This window comes from Rhipicephalus microplus, chromosome 1 (assembly GCF_043290135.1).
Source record: "Rhipicephalus microplus isolate Deutch F79 chromosome 1, USDA_Rmic, whole genome shotgun sequence".
In the NCBI taxonomy this organism is placed as follows: Eukaryota; Metazoa; Arthropoda; class Arachnida; order Ixodida; family Ixodidae; genus Rhipicephalus; species Rhipicephalus microplus.
The window spans coordinates 202,278,054-202,301,421 of record NC_134700.1 but is presented as its reverse complement, the minus strand read 5'-3'; the positions used below and the strand labels follow the sequence as shown (position 1 = coordinate 202,301,421).

At 41.3% G+C, this 23,368-nt stretch overlaps 1 protein-coding gene across 2 annotated transcripts in view; it reads left to right on the top strand.

Annotated features, from left to right (window-relative positions):
- LOC142804054 (spatacsin) overlaps positions 1-23,368 on the top strand; it is a 64,465-nt gene that overhangs the window by 2,987 nt on the left and 38,110 nt on the right. For both annotated transcript variants that reach the window (XM_075890574.1, XM_075890569.1), the window contains exons 6-19: positions 774-924; positions 1,730-1,902; positions 3,214-3,438; positions 4,260-4,442; positions 5,475-5,674; positions 9,396-9,613; positions 10,136-10,292; positions 11,446-11,646; positions 15,943-16,031; positions 16,750-16,953; positions 17,584-17,758; positions 18,925-19,091; positions 20,763-20,868; positions 22,190-22,349. In XM_075890574.1, coding sequence (XP_075746689.1) covers positions 774-924; positions 1,730-1,902; positions 3,214-3,438; positions 4,260-4,442; positions 5,475-5,674; positions 9,396-9,613; positions 10,136-10,292; positions 11,446-11,646; positions 15,943-16,031; positions 16,750-16,953; positions 17,584-17,758; positions 18,925-19,091; positions 20,763-20,868; positions 22,190-22,349 — 2,409 coding nt within the window. The remainder of the gene's footprint in view (positions 1-773; positions 925-1,729; positions 1,903-3,213; positions 3,439-4,259; positions 4,443-5,474; positions 5,675-9,395; positions 9,614-10,135; positions 10,293-11,445; positions 11,647-15,942; positions 16,032-16,749; positions 16,954-17,583; positions 17,759-18,924; positions 19,092-20,762; positions 20,869-22,189; positions 22,350-23,368) is intronic.

Below are 23,368 nucleotides of genomic sequence, written 5' to 3'. Positions count from 1 at the left end.
TGTTATTGTTATGTTAGTGCCTTTCACACAATAGTTTTTTTTTTTTTTTTGTCATGCCAACTGCTATCGTAAGGGATGAGTACCAGAGTACTGCCGTGCAAGTTAACGACCTAACATAAGTGAAGTGCAGAAAATACTGGTTGTCGTAATCATTTCAGCTGTTAGTTCACGTACACATGCAAGCCTGCGTTCACATTCAAAGGGAGCACTATGGTAATTGCTGTGGCTGAATCTCCAGTAGGCTGGACAGTAAGCTGGAAGATGTTGGTCATTATTAAGTCGATGGAATGAAACTGTTGTAGGAACCTCCTCACTAGCCACATTGATTAGCTCAAACCTTCTACCGGAAAATGCCAGCGTCATTTTTTGTTTGACAGGGATATATATGGCTGTAGCAACACTATGTGTTATTACTTCTTTTTTATTTCAATCTGTTCATAAGCTCCTTCAGCCAATGACTAGGATGCCCATTTACTGTTTATACTATAGCGCTTCGCGACATCACCAAGCTGCAAACAGATAAATCGTGATTGCTATTAAAGAGAAACCAAGAGCTTAGAATTAGCGATGCATGTTTGCAGCTTCTCTACAATGTGTTAAGCAGTCATATTTGGCCCAGATAATCATAATAGGGTATCATACACACTCTGGTCTTCTGTATGCATTGTTTTCAAACCATGGTAAGACCTCTGCCTATGGCTCTAGAAAACCAAATTAAACACATTGTTGAGAAAGTCGGGTCTATAGCTTAGCTTCCAATGCTTCCTATTTAGGTCATGGAGCGAACTGGAACCCGGGCAGCTGAGACCTTGTCTCAGTTAAACCAGTGGCAGGTAATGGCCGTTGACCTGACTGTGCTCCTGCGTGGTGTCCAAAATCGACAGCTTGACATGGTTTCTTTTTTTCTAAAAGCCAAAGAAGATGGTAAGTGATAAAGACTGAATCCGCATTTGCTTCACTATAAGCTCCACTATTTTATTACTGTCTCTGTTGCGACAGTTGACTAATGATATGCCACCTACATGTATGCAAATGCAGTGCATCCCTTTGTTCTGTGAACCATACTGTAAGTCTTAGTGGATGCTTTTGTTGACAAAAAAAAAAAAGAGAAACTAACTGCAGAAAAACACCCACATCTAAAAATTGTTTCACTTTGCTCCCTATTTGAAGGAAGGAACACATATTGTTTCACAAGCTACTAAAATACCCTGTAATGTACTCTCTGAAGTTAAAGTTGATGGTTAGCATTCTGCTATGACATGTTCTATAGCCTAGGCATTGCATTAAGGGAAATATAGCTCAATCTGCATATAAATAAATAAACTAAACCATGATGAGATATTCCAAATTTGTATTGACTCCTTGCTGCTTATAAGTGAAGAAGTTTGACTGATTAAGCCACGTGTTACACATTGTTTTTCTGGCATATCTTGAAACCCTACATGGTGCAAGTAGTTTAATGCATGCTATTTTTTTTGCTGGGCCTAATGACATTACCATTCTCTTTGTGTATAATGAAAATGGCTTAAGGCAATCAATGGTGATCAGAGAAAGAATGTCTCTAGTTATAGAAGTTCTTCGTTCAACTATACCATTGATTCAGTTCTCACCTCTTGTTGCGAACCTCCGTCTCATTTGAAATTTGAAGTACTTGTCACTTCAATAATAGTCACATATTTTCAAAGACGATCTGCATTCTTATATACCGTCAGTTCAATTTCCTTTTAAGCCTTGGCAGCACAGTTGTCCAAGGAGTCTGAGCCACGGCAGAGCAGTGCTCAGTTAGAGCTGCTGTCCAAGGAAGCTGAGACGTGGAGCAAAGTGTTACAAGAGCTCACGAAAGTCATCAGGGAAAATTCTGAGGATCTCTCATCCAAGCTGTTCTCCCAGCAGTTGCTTCAGGTGACTACACCTAGTTATAGGAAAAAACCTCACACGAAAGATTCGGCACCTCTAAGTTGTAGTAGGAAGCTACACCATCAGTGCATACAGCTGTTTTTGGGAAAACATGCCAGAGTGACCATAAGTTTACACTCGTAGTAGTACTTTTGTTCCAGGAGTGCGGCTGCTACCTCCAAAGTTCCAACTCGGCTACTTATGTCAATAAAGCATGCTGACCTTGCGTCTATGATTCTTTCTGTAACTTAACCATGAGTAGTGTTTAACTCTTGTAGATTTTCCTATTCGATAGATGGCGGTAAATGTTTAGCTGCGTACTCTGTGTTTTTTATCGGTCGGGCCAACTGTACGTCGTTGTGTCATGATTCTTGTGTTATGAATTAAGATTGTTTTCCTTTGGTGTATAATACATCCTGCTGTAGTGTATATCAAAGCTGCTGTATACTACAGCCAGTATATTTATGTTCAGCAAAGTGCCATGTTCAGAATTTAAAGCTCCTATAAGATTTGCTACTTACAAATAATAGGCTTGTGCCCATTCATAATCATCACACATGGAAAAAAGAAGGTCAGGAAAGCATGTAAAGGGCTTCTGCAACACTTTTACAGCATGGTGTGAAAATGCTGCGCGTAGGTTGTCGGGGCTCCTGAGGACATGCGAGCCAGACATTACAGCGCAGCAGGTGGCCTGGAATATAAAATTAGTTGCCATATTCAGAAAGAAATCACTCGCTTTTCTCTTGACAAATGATGCCCATAAAATAAAATTACTGCATCATAAACATAGAGTCTACGGCCGTTGATTTTGGGCAATGTGAGCTGCACAGTTACCGCAACCGCCATAAAACAATGCAACATACCCGCTCGCCTACTCGCGATGAAAGTAAGCCATGCGTTTGAAGAAAAAAAAAAGTGTTCAAGGTCATGGTGCACGCTGACGAGGCTGCATAGCTTCTTGCCCCCTTGTAAAGCTCCTGCGTAGCTTTCAGTGTGTTTATTGGTACGAAAGGAGAGAGTCAGTGCTAAAAGCGTGCAACAAATCTCTGTGACTCCGCTTGTACTGGACAGATTATTAAAAAAAAATATTGTGGCACTCAGTACATGAGACAATAAACTCCTTTAAGGAAGTCATTTGATGATTACCTCGAGAAGTGTTGCAGGACCCCTTAAAGCATTTTGTCACTAGCAAGAGAGATAGAGATACCAGAGGTACGGCAAGAGTCATTTCAGGTACATTCACTATGCCACGTAACTTGTTTCATACTTTCGCTTCTAACATTATTCTTAACCTCTTATTTCACACCACTTTATCAGCTTCTGCTGTCCAGCCTCGTCCACCTACTCACTATGCTGCACCCACAAGACATGAATGACAGCTGGACCGAAAGGGCAGAGCTTCGCAGGAGTATCTGCAAGACTCTTGCTTCTTACCTGAGTCAGCTTCGAAGCCATGTTCACAGCAATGTGATGGAGCAGCCTGTGCAACCCAAAGTTATTACGGATGACTCAACGTCGGAGTGGGACAGACTCACTGACCAGGTGCTGCTCCTTCATAACTTTCAGTCTGTTGAAAGGTGCCGGGGCAGATTTATGGATGCTGTGTACATTTTAGGCACCATTGAACTGCTCAACTGCACCAATTCAACCAAGTTTTAATCTTACAAATCATTTGTGTACATATAAGCTCAGAGCAATAGAGATACCTCTGTATTGTACTGAGAAATAATATAGATCAAAGTCACAGTGCCCTCTCTCTCTCTGTGGAGACTTACAGGGCTTCCTTATTTTCTTGCTGCCTAGCATGTAGCTTTTAGTGTAGTGTGTGTGCTGAACTGTATTAATGGGATGATGTGTGTTATGAAGTGGCAAGACAAACTATGTTGCATTTAGTTTTCTAACTTGGCCTCTTTCATTTTACCTTTTTTGTTAAACAGATGTAACATGTTTGGTATATGCTATTATAGAGTTCTAGCAAGAAGGTAGTGCTACATTATTTAGCCTTTCTTTTTCATCATTTGAGATTGATGCTGCAGATATCATTGATATTGTAATCAGGGCAGGTATTAAGGGACTCATGGAGATGTAATGAAGTACCTTGGAAGCCTGCACTGCCTCACTTTCTACAGATATTCATCCTATTTCAACTTTAGTCCTCCTGTCTTCATTTTTTTTTTTTTCACCATCTGAAATTGCCTTTCATGGCACATTGCTGCTCCCTGAATCTGCCTTGAGCTGAAACATTGATGTAAGGGTGCAGTTTTTCCACTGTCTTGCGGTGTTGTGTTCCTTGTGTATTCTTCCCAGCACAATGCTGTGTTTTCATTATAGTTGTCATGGAACTGGATGTTGCTTTGACACAGGAGGTGATTCTAAAGTGCGTCCGAAATGGAAATATACCCGAAGGCCAGTACCACCTGTTGCGTCGTGGAAAGATGTTTAAGGCCGATCTTATGAAGTCCTTCCAAGAAGTGGCGGAGCGTGAAGCCCTGCAGTGCCTGAGTCGCAAAGACATTGCTAAGGCTGACCGTGTCCTTGGCAATGTGGTGAGGCTTTTCTGTGCTGTTCATTTCGCAAGTAGAGTCAGTTCAGTGTGTGAGATTTAGCAATATTGCACCATTGAAGTCATTTGCTGTTTTTACAAGAGAGTGCCCTCTTGTGCTTTCTAGGTCAGTTGGTTAGCAACTAGACTAGTGAGGTGCCATTAATTGCTGGCAGAGGTTAACGCTATTCACCACATGCCTTATGTGATTCACTCACTCAGACTGTTAACTACTAGGAATAATTGGTTGGGTGGGTTGATGGGGAATTTTCAAGTGACTTGACCTATTCAGCTTTCCCACATAGCAGTGTTGACCTGTTCAGCAGTTATGGAGACTACTTGTAACAATTCATTGAGAGCAGTTATTGGCAAAGTGCTTGAAGATTGATATGTATGATACAAAAGCAATGTTCGGTATCCTCAGAACAACAGCTTGTGGTTACAGTACTGTTAACATTTTAGTATTGGAGTGCATCTAGGTCATGTGGTCATAATGGCACCAATCAGAGGAAAAAAACTTTTGTACTGCTAGAAATGTTTAGGATGCATATGAGAGGCACTCTTACGTCATCACTGGCAGTTTGCTGTTATTCTTGACAAAAAAAAAGAGTACAGTCATTGCATTTTATCTATAGTACCATGCCGGTCTAAAGCTTGGAAGGCTGCATGAAAGCTTTAGAAGTAATTACTGTGGAATGAGGGGTTTGAAGAACATTGGTAGGTGTATGTTTAAGCGATGTCGTCATTAGTATAAATCAGAGAGCAGGTGACTGTACTTTTTACTGTCGAAGTGAAAACTATGATCAATAATTGTAAAGGTGATTTGTCACATAGAGTAACCCATCAAGAGGTTTATAGAGTAACAAAATAGGTGTATAAAGAACTAAAGAAACATAGTCAAGGTTGGCGGAGGATTGGCTGGAGTAATAAGGTTACACTCGATTTACTACTCCGTATGCATGCTCGGTATTTTGTGCTTGGCTCATGCTTTCTTAGACCTTTTTTTTGTAATATTTATTTCTTCTCTGACCCGCAGGGATACTCAAGTACAGAGAAGTTGAAGGAGATGTTGATGCTTTGTCGGGATCGTGTTATCACCAGGCTACTGAAAAGCGAGCTATCAGGCACTGGTGTCTTGAGCAGCGACGAAACACGTCTTTTGGAGAAGAGTGCCAGCATTGATGCCATATTTTGTGATAACAAGTTGTGGGCGTGCTCAGCTGCTACACGGCACCGGTGAGACAATAAAAATTTTATTGACGGTTGGAATGTGAAATCGTATTTCACTATAAAATTTTCCCTTCAATTCTATGCTTTTGTTAAGATTTGTAGCACTGAGGGGCTGATCCTGCAGGAAATAAAAATGCACAGATGTTTCACGTCTGGAATGATGAAAAGATGTGGAAACTAATGCATGTGTCTAGTAGAGAAACTCATTGCAGAAATTTAGATGAGAAGATGCAAGCGGCTTGTGCACACAAGACGTACAAGTGGCAGTGCTGCATAAGTACTGCACTTGCGTGTCCATTGTTTCTTATGATAATTAGCTTTCAGTAAGCATGATTAATGAGAACATAGTGAAAACAGTCTACACTAGCTAGAACATAAAGAAAAATAAAAATAAATATGGCTGATTCCTCGTTTTAGAAATCAGTATAACATATAAGTGAAATGTGTCTTCACAGAAATAGTTGAGCGATCACTGTGCATTGTTTCGCCACAAGGGCAAAAGAATGAATACTACAGCAACAAATTGCAATGTCGGGTGAAGAACAACAAGCAGCTCAAAACTTCCAGCGTGCTCTCCAACCAGAAAAAATGCACCAATTGAGCTTACACAGGACGAGCACGGACAAGCAACTGTCACAGGTTGACATTTAAAGGCCAACTGCAACGAAAATTGGCACTCTGCAAAAAGTCAATATATAGGTAGTCCAGCTAGAGGTGGTGCTGCCTGCAAAATGTCACCTTCGAAATACAAGCGCTTGCCTTAGGAAAAATCTTGCAAACGACGTTGTTTTTGAGATTGTAACTAGAAAAAATGACGCCATTACGGCTGACCAGAAGTGACATGAACGACAGAAAAATCGTCTGCTCCGCACTCTTCGAGCACGCACATCGCGGATGCTCCCCTCAGTGCATGTTTTTTTTTCTATGTTAACTTAGGAAAGCTGCATGAACATGCCTCTTATCAAATGCTGGTCCGGGCTTCACAGTGGTGGGTTTGCATTGTCTGACCCCTGTATTCAGAAACGCTGCTTGACTTGAACTTGACTTGCCATCAACTTCAATGCAGCACGAACGCATTTCCAATGTGCTGTCTTTAGGCAGTGGTAACGCACAGATGCATTTCAAACACGCTGGATTGAAAGCAGGAAAGAGCGATTCAGATGCACGGAAGATTGCTCACAAGTAGCGTCGCGGCGGCGTTCTGTAGTAATCGTCATATTCGGTTCTGTCCTATTCGCCTGAGCACACAGCTAGTGCTTCGCGTCGTCTGCTTGCTGGTAATTAGAGCACCAATTATAAATTAAATACTTGACTGCAAAATTTTTCACAGTCGTTATCGTAACTTACCGTATATGTACTATGTATTTATTGCTGTTTCCACCCAAGTGAAATTTCGTTGCAGTTGGCTTTTAAAGCACGCTGCTCAGACAAAAAGAAAGACGCATGAAAGGAACGCACAAGTATTCACAGGACAAGCACAAACAACTGTCACAATTCTTACTTCTTTGTGTGAGCAGCACGCTCCTTTCAAAAGCGTGGTTGTGGCAGTGAGCCAAGTGATCTTCGTGCTCTTTATAACCACTGTATATTCAAAGCAAACTTGCGGTGGAAGCACAAGAGGTACAAAGCGCCCAAATCCCAAGATAAGCAATGCGAGCGAGTTAGCGACCATGCCAGAGAACATCTTTACGAACTTTCACCATGTCTTGTGGAAGCCTACGCACATCACAACACGCGGGGTGGCGTGGCGCGACTACCTTAAAGGGACACTAAATTCAAATAACAATTTACGGCAGAGTGAAAGCTCAATGTATGACAACTAAAATGACCATATTATCAACAGCAGTGCCCCACTTACAGAGAAATTAAGGTAAATGCACAAGAATACATGTGCTCCAGTAGGATATCATCAAAATAATACCGACGACATCAGACGAACTGCCTACAATTAACCACTAGTAATCGATCTAGCTGTAATAAATAAAGAATCTTTCGTGCATCAAGAGATGCAATAAAATGCTGCTTATTCATTTCTGTTTGATCCATGGAAAAAAAAAACATCAGACCTTACTATGGAAAATGGCACGAGTGGTTAGAAAATTTTCGCGTGGTTACAGTGGACATGTCATGCTATTTAGCGGGGTCCAGTTGAGTGAAAACATGTATGCAATCTCGGAGCCAATGACTGGAAATTGACCAATGGCCATTGTTGTTGCTGTGGCTTTCGCTGCTTCCATTCTGTCTACTAGTGTCGGTGACCGCGCAGTAAAGCCGGGCAACGTTGTGCACGGCAACAGTGACGTGAGTCAAACTGCTTCTTGAGGCGGATAATTTGAAGTGCACTAACACGATGCGGGCCGCTAAATCGTGATTTTGTTTCAAAATAAGCCCTTCCTTGCCACAAAAGTAATACTACGAGTTTTCCGCTATTTCGTCAATCAAAGTTGACTTTATAGTTGCCGTTACTGTCCCTTTAAGAGCCTGCATGCCCATCGCGTGCCTCTCGCTTTTTCTGGCTGCTGATGACAAAAATGCGTTGAAGTTGCTCGGTATATGGTGTATATAAATGGCTCATCGTTAGCAAACTTGGACAACGTAGACTCTGTAGCCTAGTGGTTTGCGTCATTTGCTGATAACTGAGAGGTCGCGGGTTCGATGCCCTGCCACGGAACTATTTGTTCTCGTTTTTTTTTATTGTCAATCTGTTGATATATATTTCATAACGTCATATCTGTGATGGAAATACGTCAGCAGAGTCATAGTGCACCCTGACATAAAACAGTATGTGTTATAGAAATAAGTGTTTTCAAACATTAAAGATGACCGTAAATATCGAAGTCAGAATCAGTCTCATGGCAGTATTTCACAGCATACTTCATCATCATCATCCATATCAGTAACGGGAGGGTGACAAACTAACTGTTGAAATGTGTATCACAGCAACACTCTATTCACAAAGCACCTTAACAGGAGCAATTGCCAGCAACTTCACGTAATATTAGAGAAGTTGTTTGTAATACAATGTTCTCGATGTTCTGAAAAAACAAAATGGTGAGGAGGTAGTGACTGTTTGAACAAAGGTAGTCAAAGACACTAACATTCTCTTGTCTGTTTTCGTACTTCCCACTTCATCGACGTATTTTATACACACCTGTTATTTAATTTGATCTCTCATACACTGCTGTGTATAATTTACTCTTTGTTCATATGTTTTCCTTTGTTTTCTCATATTAATTTCATTCGGCATCATGTTCCGGCAGCTGCCAAGTGCAGTGCCCCTGATATTTTTCCTCCATAATTGTGGAACATGCTCAACATGCTCAGGTGAAGATAACACTGCCTTTCAATGAGTCCCAATTTAAGAACAGCGATCGTGAAACGAAAAATGTCAATTTAGGGCCAGCAGTGCATTTACTTCTATCTCTGCTGTCTTTAGTTTGTGTCACATCGACATACTATTGCCTCGTACACTTATGTGAGAACCATCATAATTTTTGTGGCCAAATTCACAGCAACATGACCTAATTAAGTTGAGTAATTGCACATACCAGTTATTATAACGAAAGTGTTGATGTCTCGTTTCATTTTGAGAGCACTGTATGTTCTCAGTTTGATGGCTTATTCTTTTGAAAGCTTGTTCACAGATTGGCATAAATGTCTCTTTCGTTATGAATTCTTGTGAATTTCACAGATGAGAAGATTGATTTCTTTCTGTGTAATTGTTCAGGGCCACTGCAAAGCACAAACAGCCATATGGGTCAAAGCAGGTTGTCATCGCTGTGAAACCTTGCCAGCTAGCTGACGTAACTCACGACTGGGACATGGCAACAAACCAAGGTGTAATGGCACCTTACTGTCGACTTGCACCTTCCTGGCTCAAGTTTTGGGATTCCGACACTATTGATAGGGTGTTAACAGAGGGCCGGGCAGTACTTGCATCGCAAGGTAGGTGGCCATCAGCTTTTCTTTTCCGAAGTGCCGCTGTAGGAAGTTCTTTAACATGCTCAAAAAAACAGTTCTCAATCTGTAATCAATGCTGCCATTGGCACGTCAGCCAGATATTACATTACATGTTGAATCTGAATGGGATCACGAAACGTTCTATATGTAGGTAATTTGATACAAGATGTATTTTATATATGAAAAATATATTCAGAAGGATTTTATAATTGCTCAATATACACAATAATTACATAATATCTGGGTTCAATATGTGGAGGTCCAACTGTATTGGGCAAATGTTTGGTTTGCCAATAAAAAAAAAAAGCTATTACACTTTGTCATTGTGATTCAGTGTATAATTGCAGCTGTCTGTCACTTTTTGGTACGAGATTATTTATATAAATAGGTAAGGAAGAGGTGATATTGTTCAATTTAGGTCAGGTCTCTGTGAATTATTGTTGTACTGTGTGCAGATATCTGCGAGATAAGCATTTTTTCGTGATGAATTGGCACTCTTTTCTTCAGACAATGTTCACCTTGGGCTTGGTAATGAGTCGTGGCGTCTTTTTCTGGAGTATGGCCTACTTGAAAAAGCCCTAGCCAGTCCTTTGCCATGCGAGGCGGTGGAGGAGACAGGCTGTATGATGCACATTCGTCGCCAGCTGCTTGGAGCCTTGGCGAGGTGAGGAAGCGAATGCCGTTGGTTTTATGCTAAAACAGAATAATCTCTCTTTATAGGGCTCCACTGTTTACCGAGATAGCTGCCTCTATCATTGCATGGCTGTCGTGGCAACCTTGCAGCTGATGTATGGCATTGCTGAGCTTAGGGGTGCGTGTTCGATTCCCTGCCTCGAAGGCACTTTTTGTGGGTTAAATGCAAAAACATCCTCATACTCAGACAAAAGTGCACTGTAAAGAAGTCCTGCAACACTTTTCAGAGTTATAATGAAATAGTCTCATCACTAGCGCAATGGCACTTCACAAATGATGGACCACAAAGCTTTCTAAAGTTCGTCAAGTGCAAGCACAATTACAGGGATTCGTCGCATGCTCCAAGCACTTTCTTTCTTCTTTCGTGCTAGTAAGCGTGCTGAAAGCTATGCAGGGAGGTTAATGACAAGGGGGAAAGAAGATGCATCCCTTCGTCGGCGCACGTCATGTCCTTGAGCACATTTTTTTTTGTTTTTAGGATGCATGGCTCTGCTTACTTTCAGTGCTAGATAGCAAGCACACATGGGCTCATGTTGGCATACCACAGCGGCCATGGCAACTACTAAGCTCACGATGCCTAAACTAGCAAATGGCCGTGGAGTTGGGTATATGGCTGAGAAATTGGTGTAAATAGCATCATTTATAGAAAAAAGAAGGAGAGATTTCTAGCTGACTTAGAGAATTACAGTAGACTCTCATTAAAGAGAACCTGAAGGGACCAGGAAAATATGCTTCATTTAACAGGAGCTCTGTTTTCCTGGATAAGACCAGGGGTGCAGAATACAGGAATAAAATCAATCTTGCCAAAAGCACTTCTTTCATTTAAGCAGATGTTTCATTTAACAGATTTTCACTTACTGAGATTCTACTGTAAATATAAATTCCAGGCAACGTGCTGTGCTATAGTGTTTGGATCACATGTTCTCAGCAGTCTCAACTGTCGATTGGCAGTACTTTATAGTCAGACTGAAGAAGTTTTGCAAGGTTCCTTTAAATATCGATCCTCCTACTACAGTGCATTTCATAATCACGGCAATGCAAAGTGATGACATATAAAACCCCTGAATTTTGACTATGTATGTGCGCTTGAACATGTAGGCGAAATTTCTCTTCCGACATTTCAGGGAAGGCCATGTGGATGAAGACACACTTGAAGACTTCGAGGAACTTCTTGGTCTTTTGGGCGAAGCCGGATTGCGTCCCTCTCAGCTGGCAGCTTCGTCACACGGGGCTATCACACCGGAGGACTTTGTGCATCGCATGGTACACTTCTGCCTGCAGCACAAGCTGTACCACTTGCTGTACCTCTTTCTGAAGGACCTCTGGTATGCATAAGATTGCTTTATCCAATCAGTTTTTGCTTTAATGCCTAAGCGTTAGAAATCCCATTCTGAGGGATCAGTGTGGGAAGAGCATGCGTGAGATTTGCATACATAAGGAAATTGCCCCTGTTGTAAAATAATAATGAAGAGGAAGAAGTAGAAGGAACAAATAAATAAAAAGTTGAACATAATAAAAAATACAAAAAGAAACAAAAAATAACGTGATATAGAGACTAATATAAGAAAATGGCAGCATATCCACGGAGTGAATGATGGAGAGTGGGGCGAAGCATTCGTCCGTCCATGCGTCCGTCTGTGTGACCGTCCATGCGTCTGTTTGTGCGCCCGTCCCTGCGTTCTTTCATGCATCCGCCCCTGCGTCCGTTCATGCGTCCATCCATGCATCTGTTTGTGTGTCCGTTCGTTCATCTATTCAACACTCCAAGTCCCACCATCTCGCATCTTTTTATCATATATTCCCCATATAGAAGCACCGCCATCCAGCGGACATTCCAAGGACTAAACGAGAGGTGGCACACGCACACTTTCTTACGGCCTGCGCTTTGGGTCCACTTCCCACCTTTAACCACCTCGAGTTCATGGTATATTCTAGTTCACTGTATTCATGGCACTGCGACCAAACGCTCGCTAAACCTTTCGAAAACCAAGGAGGTTACGCCCAGCGAGTATACCGTATATACTCGTGTAAGGGCCGCACTTTTTTTTCGAAAATTTTGCTAGGTGCGGCCCTTACACGAATCAGGCCGATTTAGTACAGGCAGTACAGGCCAAAGGTCTGTACTGTTTATGCAACAGTAGCAGAGTGCAAGAGTCACAAATGACATGCCAGAAATGTTTTTATTCGGATTCCATTTCGCTGTCCTCGTTCTCGGAGGAGCTCGCCTCGGCGTCCGCGTCTTCCCAGAGACGGTCATCTTCGGTGCCGTTCATGGAGTTCGAAATTCCCGTTACCTTGAAGCTTTTAGCAACTACTTCTACTGACATGGCACGCCACGCATTCAAAATCCATTCACACACCTGTTGGAGCGACGCCCGCTTCAGCCGTCCTGTAGGGGTCTTCTCGTGGACGCCTCCAGCCATCCATTCAGAGTAACATCGGCGAAATTCCACTTTGAATGGTCTGTTGACGCATACGTCGAGCGGCTGCAGCACACTCGTCAGGCCACCGGGAATGACGGCCAAGTCCGTACGAGTTGCGGCAACTCGGTTCTTGACGCGGTCGGTCAAGTGGCCCCTAAAGCTGTCCAAAACAAGGAGGGCTTTCCGTTGTAACAGCCCTCCAGGTCTGTTTGCCCAGACGGTCTTAATCCAGTCAACGACCAGTTCCTCGGACATCCAGCCCTTCTCTTGCGCACGTACGACGATTCCCTGAGGGAACTTCTCTTTTGGGAGAGTCTTCCTTTTAAATACGACGTACGGCGGAAGCCTCCTGCCGTCTGCCGTGATGCACAACATCACAGTGCACCTTTGGCGTTCTGCACCAGTCGTGCGCACAGACACACTTTTCGCACCTTTTAAATCCACTGTGGTGCTTTCCGGTGCATCGAACCACACAGGTGTCTGGTCCGCATTCCCAATTTGGGACAGGTCGTATTCATGCTCCCTCCTGAGAGCATTCACGAAGCGATGAAACTTAATGACGTGGTCTTCGTACTCGCGCGGCAGTTTTTGGCAAATCGTCGTTCGGCGCCGAATAGAAAGCTGGTTACGGTTCATAAACCGCGTAGCCCAGCCCCGACTTGCCTTGAATTGTGCCGGGGGTATTTCCATGTGGCGAGCGATGCTGAGGGCTTTGACGCGTATCATGTCAGTCGATACGGCGTAGCCGTCCCTTCGTGTGTCGACGACGTAGTTGACGAGCTCGCTTTCGAGTTGCGGGTACTTGCACTTTTTCCCGCGAAACGCCTTTCGGCTCCTGTTAGTAGCGGCGAGGGCATCTTTCTGATTCATCCAGTAACGCACGCGCTTCTCATCGACGTCGTACTTTCGTCCAGCTTCCCGCTTCCCGTGCTCCTCGGCATAGTCAATCACTTGCAGCTTAAATGCTGCAGTGAATGATCTCAGATGCCGGCCCATCGTCCGTCACGTGCGCTGGCTTCTGCAGGGTTCACTACAACCAACAAAGTGACACCGACGACACCGATCTGAAGTCGCGCTGCCAACGTATCGACACGATGCTAGGAACGATGCCAACAAAGAGGCCGCACAAGGCAAATATGGCGGCGCGCTGTCAACAGCGTGGTCGGCGCGTCGGCGGAAGTAGAATAAAAGCGGAAAAGCGTGCAGCGCCATCTGGCTGTAAATGAACTAACTACACTTTTCTGGCGGGACATTTTGAACTTTTGTTTTTTTTTTTTTCGAAATATCCGCTTTCAAAGTTGGGGTGCGGCCCTTACACGAGGGCGGCCCTTACACGAGTATATACGGTAACGTAGCAACCTTTCCCTGTCAGATAGGGCTCAATTTACATGCCAATGGCTGCTAATGAGAAATGAGAGACAGGAAAATTCGGCTTTTACTTTCTTACGGCTTGCCCTTCGTATCTACTTCTCATTTTTAACCACCTTGAGTTCATTCATGGTATATACAAGTTCATTGTATTCATGGCACTGCGGCTCAATGCTCGCTAAACCTTTCTAAAGCTAAGGAGGTTACACCTAGCGAGTATAATGTAGCATCCCTTTCTTGTGCGATAGTGCTCAATGTACATGCCAATGGCTGCTAATGGGGATCGCAGCGTGCGCGTTGACTAAAAGCCGAATGCTCATGTCTCTCATTCCCCATTAGCAGCCATTGGCGTGTACATTGAGCACTATTTTTTATTGTTAAACAACGCACAGAAGAAATCTCTCACTGGCACCACCTTGGAGGTCAAGTGTTATACCTATTTCGGGTATGTGCCACTGGTGGTTACATACGAGGGACGCCCAAGCCACGCCATAAGGGGCTTCGCCCCTAAAACTGAAAATACTATTGGAATGAAACCTGGTACCTGAATCGGGATAGAGGGATAGAGGTATAGATTGCCACTATCCCTCAAGAGGAAGGTATATAACAGCTGCATCTTGCCGGTATTTAGCTGTGCAGCAGAAACCTGGAGACTTACAAAGAGGGTCCAGTTTAAATTGAGGACGACGCACCGAGCAATGAAAATAAAAATGGTAGGTGTAACCTTAAGAGACAAGAAGAGAGCAGAGTGGATTAGGGTACAAACGGGGGTTAAGGATATCATAGTAGAAATCAAGAAGAGGAAATGGTCATGGGCCGGGCGTGTAGCGCATAGACAGGATAACTGCTGGTCATTAAGGGTAACTAACTGGATTCCCAGAGAAGGCAAGAGGGTTAGGGGGAGACAGAAGGTTAGGTGAGTAGATGAGATTAGGAAGTTTGCGGGTATAAATTGGCAGCAGCAAGCACAGGACCGAGTTGACTGGCAGTACATGGGAGAGGCCTTTGTCCTGCAGTGGACATAGTCAGGCTGATGATGATGATGATGGTGATGATGATGACCTGTATTGAAAAAGCGCTATATTGCAATCATTGTGCTGTGAATGCAGGCATATGTGAGATCAATGCTGTGAGGGTCTAATTTTTTTCTCTAATATGCATGCATCGCAGTGCATCGAAGACACAAGCTCCCAGCATAAGATATCTAAAAAATTAGTTTGTATTCTCACAGTGTGGCAGCACATGTCAAGTAAGAGAAATGATCAAAATAGGCGCACCTTTTAAACTTGAGTGATGTTGTACATGTGCGTCATTGACCTTGAAAGAATAGGTGGAACACTCATGAAATCAGATTAAGTGCAAAGTCAGATGAATTGAAATTGGAGCCTGATGTATTTATTGTTAGCATGTTAAATGCATGCAGTGTTGTAGTTACATTAATATGTTACAATTTCATTTCTGATCTTGGTAACAATTTTATGTTTGAAGGGTTCGCTGAGAAGTAGCGCCTACCAAGATTGTTGGCAAATATGGCCATTGTCAAAATTTATGAAGCTTAAGATTCTGAAAGCATCCGGATCTGTTCGAAGCTTTGATGTGCAGCCCTTGATTTAAACTTTTATTAATTACATTCAGAGACTGAGCCGTGACATACCTATTTAGAAATGCACATTTTGTTTGCTATTAATGGTATTTGTGCTACAATACATATTGTTGTCATTGCACATATGAGTATTCTAAATAAATAAAAAGAACATTGAATATACATGGCACATTGCATATAGTCAAATATTGTCTGCTCACAACATAGCCTTGTTCTCTGAATTACAGCCAAGAACTGCCACCCTTGTGTCCTCGATGCAATGGCTCCTTCGTGTCAGCTCTGCGTGAACACTGGTACTGGATGGAAGACCCAAATGGTGAATTTTCTATCATATTTTTAATGTGACAAATAAAGAGCTGTGTTGTTGATGTTTTTCAGGACATTCGATGTATATATTTTGCAATGGCATTGATTCCTCTTTTGAATATGCACAGTACTGTGAAAAATAATGATCGCTCTGCCATTATTCCTAGCCGCTGGTTGAAATAGTTGTTGATTTAGTACATGGGGAAGTTTACGATGAATCTGGATTAAGCACACGATCAACCAATAAAAGCTTGGGTATCTTAAACTTCAGTCCTTGATTGGCCAATTCATTTTTTTTTCTGGTTCATTGGATTTCTGGTCCACTTCGCAGTACTACAACTTTGCAAATATGGTAGTTACGGGTATCACAATGTGGCACCAGGGTAAACACTCAATCTGGATGATTTAGTACTTGAATTTAATCTGTATTAATTGATATTATTTGCTTTTTAGAAGGTAATTATGTGTGTATATGTTGCAATTGAGAGTTGCAGTACTGCCAATCTTGGTGGAAATTGTAGCAGGCTTGTATACATGTACATAAATGCTTTTGATATCATTTTAAAATCTTTGATGCGACTCACCGAACTTCAAAATGATACTTGCCTGTGCAAGTACACAGGGCCAGAATTTGAAAGTTCGTCCTGGCAAACTGTGCTCAGTGCCTAAATTAGATGTTCTGGGTGCAGTGTTACTTTTCTGCATTTTTTTTCCCTTTTTTTTTCCAGATGCCGTGAAAGCACGGCGTGCAATGGCGGCACTTGCAAAATGCCTACCAAAGAAAGATGGCAGTGTGGATCCTGCTACCTTCTTTGCCATGTCATCAACACCTAGCGACCCTGAAGATATCTCCTTGTATCAGCTTCTTCAGAAAGGAACGCCATTTGAAACTGGTGGTCTTTTCGGTTGGCAATCTACAAACGTGTGTCAAGGTATGCCGACAAATGTTTGCTCATTATAAACTAGCATTGCTGGTATTGTTATGTTGCGACTCACGCTGTAAGAAAATAAGTTACTAAATTTTTTCACTTTTTTTTTACTTGCAATCATTCGGCTAGGGTGGTACAGCTGTTGCTGAGCTGCTGATTAATGCGGGCTGAACCCAAAAATGCTTGTGCTCTAAAATACTGATGTGTATTTAATATTACGAAGTGTCCAAATAAAAATTTTAAAACTTTTCTCCTGCTCTAGACACAAAGGCTTTGCTTGCATGCGTTATGCACAAACTTTAGTATTTTTAAAATGTATCTTTTGTCCTTTTTGAAGTAACTGATGGTGACAGTTTATATGCAGGTTCCGTGGTGACTCCACAATTTTTGCAGAAGAGTTATGTCCTAGTCTCAATTTTTTAAGGTCCTTTTATTAAAAACCGAAAGATATGTCGCTTCATGAATCTGAAACAGTTACATTTTGTACATGTTTATAGCGTGTTTGTTCGTGCTTGGAACAGGAATCCGTTGTAAGTTTTTCCTTTCTCTTGTGCCTAAAATTTGAAGACGGGTTTATTGAAATGGCTGCAGTGAAGTTTATTATTACATTTGCTTCTTTTTCATTTGCTGAAGTTGATTCCGAAGGTTCCTCGCTCCCACACTTTTCGCAACCATCGTTACGAGATAAGTTTGGCCTGCGCGAAGAGCTGGGCTACACCTATTACCTACACAAGGGGCGCCCTTGTGCTGCGACATTCAAGTTTTTGGCTCAAGAGATACTCCAGCATGGCTGCCTTTTCAGCAAAAGGTAAGATGATAAGTTGGGGGTGTTTACTTCAAATTGACCTTGAATTTCTTGTCGTGCATAATCCCAGGAATTTCTTTATGCTTTGTACCTGTTAGATCTCACACTATTCTTTTAATGACGTGTTTGTTCACTCATGCATGCATACAATGTTTTTGACGATTTCCTCTGCACTATCACTGATATCACTGTTCAGTATGAGATCTGCAGCATGCTCGTGGATGCAGTAATTTTGTGTGTTATTTGCAGCATTAGGTATATGAGGAAGTTCAAAGCCTTTTATAATGCTATCTAGTAAATCTAGTAAATTGTGTGTTTGAAAAGATTGATGAACTTTTTATTAGACTTTTTAGAATTCATACCTTTTTTTTCTTCAATTTTAGCCTACCAGGTTGAGTGCTCACTCGATTGTATAGTGTATATGCAACAGAACTTTCCAAGTATTTTGCTCACTGTTGTCCATTTCTCACTATAACAACTATAATTACATTAAATCTTGTATACATGATGTTTTCTGTGCACAGAATTTTAGTCTTTCCATGTAACAAACATGGCTCGTTATGTGTTGATGTATATGTTTTGTGTGTATCTGTGGGCTGAGTAAAAGGCGAAAGATCGATGCAGCTAGCTGAGGAAGGACAGAGTATGTTTTGAAACCTGATAGTGGTAAACCTAAAGAGATGCCCTAAGGCCTAGCCTTTCGTAAACTAGGCATACCCTGAGGCATCACACTAAGCATTTTCAAACAGTGGTTCGTTTTGTAGTACTTTCCCTGCACTGCAGCAGTTGGAGCTGGTAATTGAATTGTTTGATTCATTTCGCTATGCAAGGACAGAACGGTAAAGCTATTTTAAGCTAAAGATCAAAGTAGTATTTCTTGCAAGTTTGGGATAAGAGACATCGAGCTCATTACAAGCTCAATGATATGTATTCACTTCATACAATTGTGCAAACATTGGCAATATTGTTACCGAGCGAAACTGTGTGACGTTCAAGTGAATCTGGATTGTGTGTTTTCCTGCATTGCATATTTTTTACGGTGTTTTTTTCTTGTGGTATTGTAAATGTCACCTTTCTTTTTGAAATTAACCCTTTAATTCTTGTGCTGCACGTGTAACAGTGTATAGGTTGAAAAAAATCGAGGCTGTTTATGTGTATATTTGTCACAGGATTCGTGGTGCTTGCAACAGAGCATGGAGACTTGCTGAACGAAACACAGATGACATGAAGATGGTTGCTTCGAGCGTTGCCTTTGCAGAACTCCTGGGCACTGATTCTAGGAACTTCAGGCTGAACCTGAGAATGGCGCGACTTGTCTTTCCAAACAGTCCTCTAGGTGCTTGTTCTACTTTGTTGATCTGTTTATGATCCGTTTATGGCAGGCTCTCAAATATTACAGTCCCAGCTTATGACCTGTCACAAAAAGCTTAGGAAACCGTTTACCTGATTGATTTATTTGAATTCAGTAGTCAAGTTCATGCCACAATGTCGACCACGCTGAAAATGAAAAAAACAGATTTACAAGACGGCGGCTCAATTGCAATTGTGTATTCCACGAGGAATGCAGGCTGATATAAATCGGTTTATAGCCAACGCATCCACAACATGCTTGCGCCATTGTCAACCTAATCGCACTACAGGACACAATTTAGATACTGTGCTTCCGACTTTTACACAGTGATTGAAGTTTCGCTTATGCAATTACTACTTCATATCTGTATGAAAAATGCCTCCAGAATTTCCTGTGCTACCTTGTTCTCACTAGACATTGGTGATTTAATTTAGTTGAGCTTTCTTGCCACGAGTAATTAAAAATAACTGCTGTATCATAGCAGTATGTGTGTAGTATGCCAGTGGAGAAGTGTTTTACCAGTAGAAGAAGCCATTGAAAAAAAATACAAACAGCCAAGAGACAAGGGCAACATATTGATAACATACTGTGCTTCCGACTTTTACACAGTGATTGAAGTTTCGCTTATGCAATTACTACTTCATTTCTGTATGAAAAATGCCTCCAGAATTTCCTGTGCTACCTTGTTCTCACTAGACATTGGTGATTTAATTTAGTTGAGCTTTCTTGCCACGAGTAATTAAAAATAACTGCTGTATCATAGCAGTATGTGTGTAGTATGCCAGTTGAGAAGTGTTTTACCAGTAGAAGAAGCCATTGAAAAAAATACAAACAGCCAAGAGACAAGGGCAACATATTGATAACATTGGTATTCATGAAAGTACGGAAGTAAGGGAATGGTTCGAAAGGCTCGTTTTTTTGGTACTATGCACAATTAATGAAACTGACATTTGAAGGTTGTGACCTTGGATTCCACCAATGAAAAGTATAATTTTTCATCCCCTTTATTTTCTATTACTTTAAGTGAAAATTATTACGGTACAATTGAGAACCCACAAGTAATGTCCCCTGTGCTTTCCCTTGGCTTTATTGTCTGTTGGTTTAACTATTGGCACGCATGAACTAACATGGTTGTTTTAAGCACTCAGTTCTTCACTTGACCCCTTACCACTCTTTGTATGCAATTATGCACATCACGATACCCTCCCCCCCAAAAAAAAGCAAAAGCACAGAAAAAAATTAATGTGCATACATCATAAAACATTTGTGAATCTTTTCGAGACAAGGTTTAGTAGTATCTGCTGAGTGTTTTATTGAAAAATAATGAAAGTTACAGAAGTTTAGGCAGTTGTGTACGTGCTCTCAGTGCCACTGCTTTAACTACTTTTTTAATGATTATTAATTTCAATGATATTTGTAACATTTTTTAACAGAAAGCCTTCTCCCCAGTTGCCTTGATGGCTGTGGTACGAAGCAAAAAAACAAAAATTACTGTTTGAATGAGTCACAGGAATCTCACCAAACTTGACTGTAGGCCTGGTCTGCAGTATTTAAGGCATCTGAGTCGATATGAAGTCCTTAAATCATTGAACCAAACGTTATTTGCCTACTGCTTCTTAACTGAAATTTTCGCCTGTATGTGTAAAATGTCTGCAGGAGAAGTTCTTAGAGCTCTTCGCAACACCAAGGATGTTGCCAAAAAGCTCCTGCATCAAGGGGTCATTTCATTTCAGCAGGCTCTCCAAGGATCATCCCATGCAGCGTGAGTGTTTGAACTATGTGTGTTTCATTTTTTTTGCATCTAATGATGTCTTTCATATCTGTGTAGTTTTTTCCTACAAGACTATAGAATGGATATGTGGGCCATAGACACATTGCTGCAAGTGACCAGTAGATCTGGCATTGTCATCATTTTTATTTTTTTCTAAAGTCAATTTTTTATAGCTTGTAATATTTCATTGCTCTTTTCACAAAAATATTTTATTCTATGAAAATTTATGGTTACCTGCATGAATAGGCTCATTTTAATAATGCCCAAATTCTTGTTGTTGGTGAGAACAGGGCCAATGTTATAACTATAATTGTTCTATTATTGATAACAATATTAGAAGATAGTATAGATTATAGAACTAATGTTAGCTCATAATCAAAGTAGGAACGGAGGGAGGAAATAGGAAAATTTGTGCACATAGTTGGAGCAAGACAAAAGGAGGTGAAGATTTGTGGGTGATGCCTTAGTCGTGCGGTTGGAATACAATGACTAGTGGTGGAGGCAGCCAGTGCAAGCAGCTAGTTTGAAAAATTAATTTCAACTCCCTGTACCTTATCAAATGCAGCCAATTCCAGAAACATACATATTGATGGCTTGATGCACAGTGTATATTTATGAGTTAATCGAATGAGATCTTTTAAGTTATGTCACTCTTATGGATCATTTCTAGGCATGGATCAATATTCAAGCATTTTCAATATTCAAGTAAATATTATAGTATCGAAGTTCACTTCAATGTGAATATAAATTTTTAGAAATCTGGAAGTGTTCAAAATAAACCACAACTGCATGTGATCTTTGGTAAAGGTGGTTTCACTGCAGTGTAGAACTACTATGCCATGAAACCAATTAATAAAAAGAGGTTTGTTTCGCAAAGCCACACTTCAAATTTATATATACATATTACCTTGACCTATTACTTTTTAAAGTTTAAAATCTTGCTATATGGGTTTATAGGTGCCAAGTATAGCTAGCAAATTTTAAAATTTAATGTATTTTACTGCCTATGACTTGCACCTTACTACTATTTAGAGTACTTGGAACCCAAGAAAATGGACGTTCGCATATGCTTGGTTCCAATTCTTAAAAATTTTGTGCAAGTTAGTTGGGCCAGGACAAAAGCGCTCATTTTTCTTCATGTGATATGTATATGCTGTTTCAACTATTCAATTGGAAATTATTTGACCAAATCACTATTCGCATTAAATTCACTTCAAGCCTCAGATTTACCATTCACTCATACCTAATAATTTCATGAAATGATGTAACAACTTGTAACGCATTTTTCTTTTGCACTCTGATTGCTATTCAGGCTGGATGAAACATGCAGTAGTGGGGCATTTCTGTTGCACCGCTTTGCATGCGAGCATGGCCTGGATACACCCGATGTGATGCTTCGTGTGTGTGCGGCGTCCGGTGACTGGCTGGGCTTTCTTCTCTGGGCACAGCTGCTGCAGCTGCCAAGGGCACAGGTGAGCACCGCACTCTGTGTGGATACCTCTGTGCGGCTGTTTCCACAAAGGTGTAGACTATCTGTGTTTTTTCAAAATAGTGTTAGTGACACTGTGTAACTATTATAAGAAAGCACACCTTGTACACTGTATAAAGCCAAACAGTGCTGTACTATAAAGGCTTTTGCGGTAGCTCAGCGAATGCCGAGCAGTGTAAACTTGTGAACATTTTAAACTGCGCCAGCCATTGTGATGTTGCAGATGTAGATTACCCGTATCTTTTCAAAATCGTTTTATTTACAGATATTGTGCACCGTGAGAAGCAGCAACATAAACAAAGCTTGATGCACAAGAGTAGATATTGCTTTACTATAAAAAAAGCTTATGGGGGAGCTTAGCCAATGCCACGCAGTGTAAACTTGTGAACATTTTAAACTGTGTCAGCCAATGGGACTTGGCTGAAATTTGTCGCTGGTGAATGGATTGGTGGATGACAAGTCGAAGAAAGCTTGCCACTTATGTTCTTTATGAGTCGTGAATCGCTGATTGAGCCGGAGATCATGCCCTCAAAATGCAGTAAACTTGTGTGCAGGCCGAAAACATCGAATTTTCGTAATTGCATGCTGCGCCCCAGAAATTCATTACGCACATACACACACCAACCTGTACGATGGCCAAACTCAAAATACATGTAGCACTATGAAACTTCAAGTGCACATTATCTTGAGAAAGCGCAGTGCTGATTGAATGTTCCAAATGAGTTTCATGCTGTTAACGTGGTAAAAGAAAACCTTATTGATTTTTTTCTCATGAATTTAATATGTCATACTGCCCAGTGTTTCTGACATTTTGTGGACCTGCCAATCTTTAGAAAATTATTCAGCAAACTGAGATTTAAAATTAGTTTAATTTTTTTTATTCATATTACATTTTCATGCTACTATATCATTTTGGTGTTACGTTATTCCAGTGCTAAAATTTCACCTAGTCACTCTTGGTGGTTTTTTGAAGGTTCCTATTTGTAGATGCGTTTCCCATGC